Source organism: Penaeus japonicus, unplaced genomic scaffold (genome assembly GCF_977035675.1).
Source record: "Penaeus japonicus unplaced genomic scaffold, GWHDUDI00000001_assembly GWHDUDI00000026, whole genome shotgun sequence".
NCBI classification, from domain to species: domain Eukaryota; kingdom Metazoa; phylum Arthropoda; class Malacostraca; order Decapoda; family Penaeidae; genus Penaeus; species Penaeus japonicus.
Window position 1 is genome coordinate 24,841,350 of NW_028234428.1, and position 5,000 is coordinate 24,846,349.

General features: G+C 37.2%; 1 protein-coding gene across 6 annotated transcripts in view; it reads left to right on the forward strand.

The window, feature by feature from the left end:
- LOC122258968 (uncharacterized) overlaps positions 1-5,000 on the forward strand; it is a 37,170-nt gene that overhangs the window by 257 nt on the left and 31,913 nt on the right. For 5 of the 6 annotated variants that reach the window (XM_043025355.2, XM_043025357.2, XM_043025359.2 and 2 more), the window contains exons 1-4: positions 1-65; positions 1,965-2,074; positions 2,216-3,106; positions 4,201-4,323. The exon at positions 1-65 is cut by the window's left edge. In XM_043025355.2, coding sequence (XP_042881289.1) covers positions 1,994-2,074; positions 2,216-3,106; positions 4,201-4,323 — 1,095 coding nt within the window. In that variant the 5' untranslated portion in view covers positions 1-65; positions 1,965-1,993. The remainder of the gene's footprint in view (positions 66-1,964; positions 2,075-2,215; positions 3,107-4,200; positions 4,324-5,000) is intronic. The other variant, XM_086552174.1, reaches the window with a different exon arrangement.

Here is a 5,000-nt window from a genome sequence, read left to right on the forward strand (position 1 = left end):
GGGAGCCAATTTTAACGTGTATTCGCCGGATTTCTTTGTTTGACGCCTCTGCACCTTATTCCCAGGTACGCCTCGTTATCTATAGAAAGCCTAAGATGACCAGATAATTGAAAATAAAGGGTGAAAACAAGTGTTAAAGGGCGAGATTCCCATCCCTTGGAGATGCGGGTGTCCCTTGGCTTCGATTATACCCGCATATCTCGCAATTTGTTCTTCGTTTTGGCATTTTTCTCGGCCACATATTGTCTTTGTACGAGGGTTTGTGTTGAATACTGTCTGTTCTACGTATGTCGTGTGATTTGATTGGGTGAAATAGTTGGATTTCATGGGGAGAATAGTAGGCCTATATCAATGCTATGTGCTAGTAAATTATGTTGATGTATTGGTATGTTGCAAACGGCCTCTACATCTGTTGGCACTCAGATGAAATTCTAACATTCTTACACCTCATATGATTTAGTTAAATAGGGTTTATTTGTCCTTGTTAATTTATCAACAAAGAAGGAACCAGTGTGAGCTCTTTATGTTGATGAATTGCTTGTCATGACAGAGGGAGGTAGGGATGGTGGTCATGATTATCACTTGAAGCTAGACTGTTGTCATGGTAGCAGTCCATTATTGCTCCTCTGTTCTAGTGGAACCTTAGAATGACCCCCCCCCCCTTCCCCACTAGTAGGATTATAGGGTTTGGAATCCTCTAGGAATTATATATGTATAATTAGGTGTTAGCTGTTTTTGTATTTTTTGTTAGTCTTTTCTTAATGTCTGTTATGGATTAAAATCACTATGATTAGACAAAAGACCTCACAGTGTTCATTAATACTATTTGCTCATATCAACAATATGCAGCGAATGTATAGTATAACCCGTTGCAGATAAATTTATTTGAAGTGAATTAATCCCTTATGGACGGGTCTATTTAATTGACGTGGGGCTGCCATTTGATAGGTTTGGTGAAGTGAGGGAGACTCACTCATACTTAGCCCCACCAAATGTTTTTCCATCCTATTCCAGCTTATTATTATATTAAACTACTGAAAATCTCTATTTTTTTGTATTTCGTCTTGTAAGATATATTTTGAGAATATATGCTCTACACTTGGTATAACATCACTATCACATATTTATGGTAAAGATTTTCTTTATTGTAACAAAGGAAAAACAAACAAGTTCCAACTATATACACTCTTCCTCCTCTTCACTCCTAGTGCTACTCAACAGAACAGCCAATATTGTAGAAAACAGTCATGGCCTCAACATTTTGCCACCCATTTGCAGTTAATATATTGATAAGTATTATGTCACTAATACACTGAGAATTTTGCTCTTCCACTGGAATTCTCATTGCAAAGTTCCATATATCAAATACAGATCACATAGTACAGTATCGAAGTTGAAGAACTATTGCATTTACTTTACTTTACTTGAAATAGTAGGAAAGAGGGAATAAGCTAGCTTGCCAATATAACCCCTACATTACTATATCACTCAAAGAGAGAAAAAAGAAACAAGCAATAGGGAACACTACTGTCTGATTGGCAGAGTGAGAGTAGGGCCTCAAAGGGGCATGGTGATATGGGATCAGAATAGCGGTATGGCTGGAGGAAATTTGTCAAACGGTACTAGGAATAGTAGTAAACACTCGCGTCTCTTTCATGACAAAAAATGCTGGAAAAAATCCCTTCCAGTTTTTGACAAGTCTTCTACGTTCTTGTTGAATAGAACTGATGCACCTGCCACTTGCATCGAATAGTTTCATATTCTAAGAACGTAACAAAAGATTTTATGTGAAGTTGGTTCCTTTGTCTTAGACTTTTAGAGGCCCATGAATATACATCTCATGGCTGGACCTTGTTTACATTATATGCATTAGGAGGATGTATGATTGATACTTTTATATCCATACTAGCAAAGAATGATAACCATGATAAAATCTGTTAATTTGTTACTTTTTATTTTTTCAGGTGGTTAGAGCATATTAGATTTTAAAAAAATGGGGGAGGACCTACTCTCTCTAAAGTGGAATAACCACAAACCAGCTTTTTTCCACCTGCTACGAATCTTACGAGAAAAGGTATGGTTTTTTAAATGACTGCTGTGACTTTTGGTGAGAGAAATCTTGATTATATTGCTCCTGTTTTATCAAAAGAGATTTCCTGTTCTCTTTTAAATGTGACATAGTTTATTGATGTTTTTACAATTATTTTTTCCACAGGGATGTTATACAGATGTGACCTTAGCGTGTGGCACCAAATTCTTTGCTGTTCATCGATTAGTTCTCATGGCATGCAGTGACTTTTTCAATGAGGTATTTGAGCACACACAATGCCAAAAGCCAGTTATTGTTTTAAAAGACATTAAGGGCCATGAATTGGAGGCACTGCTTGACTATATGTACCTAGGGGAAGTGGATGTGCAACAAGCAGACCTGCCAGGACTCATAAAAGCTGCAGAATGCCTAAGAATTAAGGGTCTGGCTGTCCCTGATGAAGATCCAACACAGACTGGCAAACATGAAGCGCAGACGAGTGGAGAGCGGCCGGCCAAGAGACGGAGACAAGAACGTGACGGGAGGGAGGGAGACCGGGGGAGTGGGGGGGACAGAGGAATACACACGTCAGCCTCATCCAGTGTCCTGCCACAGTACAGTCACCAGTTGGTGGGTGAGGTCATTCCAGCGGAGGCGGACAACGTAGGGAGTCCTGGCGCTGTCCCTCTGACGACTGAAGACCCTTCCCACCTCACTGTCCACGAACATGTTGCCTCTCAGCAGCCAGAACTCCACCACCTGCAGAAGGAGCAGGAAGTGCCCCCCTCCTCACACTTACACGAGGCGCGGCTCCAACAGGAAGCGCAGGTCTCACAGGAAGTGGAGGCCTACACCACCAGTGCGGCGGAAATCAAAACGGAACACTGCGAAGTACAAGAGGATATAGAAAATGGGGGGTTAAAAAGTGAAGTGTCTGAAGCGCGGAGTGACCCCATGAATGAGTCGCCCGGGGGAGGTGGGGACTTCTCCCACTTCTTGTCAGTTGAAGAGAATCTAGCGCACCACATGTTCCAGCAGACACACCAAGCAGGCACTTCAGGAATACATAGACAAACAGTGAGTTATTGCTTTGTTAATTTCCTTCCTTGATTCCAGTTGTTCATTTGAGTACAATATTTGTATCATTTTAATGCTACCTTTCAATGCCCCTTCATTAGGCTTTTTATATAAATCACAGATAATTTGTCAAAAGTTTTATGTTAACTCATCATTAAATTTAATCTGATTTTAGTACTCTGTCCTTTAGTATAAATTTTATCTATTAGAAAAAGCATGATTGAATTGATGATTTTTCAGTAAAGGCCTTATAATGAAAGAGTTGTACACAAAATAACAAAAGGAATAACATGAAGACACAAATATGGTTATACATGGCATATTTGTTCGTTTTCTTATTTTCCCTTTCATTGTTTTGTGTACAATATATGATTATTATCCATAGAATTTTTTTTAATGTCTTTAGATTAAATGGTGTGTATTCCTACTGTATTTAGATTTTAGGTCTGAAGTTGTCTTTTGAGCAAATGAAGTTTTTCAATGTCATTCATGTTTATTAGTGTTGCTGTCTTATAATAGAAGGAAAAATGTTTTAATTTTTTTTGGGGGGGGATATTATTTTATTCTCATTAGGCTTTTGTCTAGATCTTTGCTTTTGTGGTGGTGATGTTGTATTATTCATTTATTTTGTTTTATTTATTATTATTCAGCACATAAAGTGCTGAATAATCTTGAATTGCGTGGGGATTTTGATGCTTCAGTGCTGTAGTCTTTGGTAAAGATGTTGTCATAGAAAACAAAATAAGAAAGTATAGTATATATCAAATTAATGAATTGGTACTCAACTTCTTCCTATGTTATAAGGCTCTTCTTATCAGCATTTGCAATGTCACTGACTTCCATAATGATTTGTTGATTATTATATTATGATATCAGGTTTGACTTTTTTTTCAATATATTTTCTTATATTTAGTTTAGTTATGCAAGTGAATAGTTACAATACCATTATTAGTATGGTACAGAAGAAATTAGGTTGTCATAATTTGGTTTCTGTAATAAGATATTATTATACAAGAGCAAAGAACTAAACAGAAATATTGTCCTTCCCAATAAACCAAATCTGCAAAAACTAATTCTCAGTTTCTCAATCCCAGGGCAGAGACAGCGGTTCGGAAGTAACTACGGAAGACGGAAATTTAAATCGTGGAGGCCTATACTCCTCACACCTCTTAGGAGATGTGGTACCTGAGGGAACAGCCAGCCATGCCAACCAGTCGGTAAGTAATAAACTTCCTTCTCATTCTTCTCTCTCTTTGGCGGGAGACTTGTACAGAGCAACTGGATTCATGTCTTTTAAAGAAGTTTTTTTTTTTCTGTCATTCATTTGGATTTTGTTATGATTATATTTATTTGTTTGTTTCTTTATTGTAATAGTTAGGTTTTTGACTTCAAAAAATGATTTTTGTAACATTTTGGGAATGATATGATGCCTCTTCATTGATTTAATGTACAAATGCACAAGAAGTTGTCAAATGAATCTACTTGTCTGTAAAAGTTTCCAAGTGTATTACTATCTTTGTCCTTTTTTTTCTATTTTTATTCACGCTTTCTCTTAGGTGAATACTATGCGTAATACTGAAGTCATCTTTTACTATAGGAAAGATTAGGATCTGAATATCCTTCATAGAGTGAATGTATTGTACAGTAACTAGGAAGGAGCCATTTTGGAGGTAAGCTTACATCCTGACTGTACATATTTAAAGTGAGTGGAGCGGGTTGATTTAGGATGCATCATACTTTTGGTGTTTGAGATAGTGTTTTTAGGTGAAGGAACAAACTAAGCAGCTAAAAGGAAGAGACAGTACTTCAGTTTATGAATTTACAATGTTATGAGATTTCTGTATTTAAAAGTAAGAAAATACTATCACAACATTTGGTATATCGAAATAGTGAA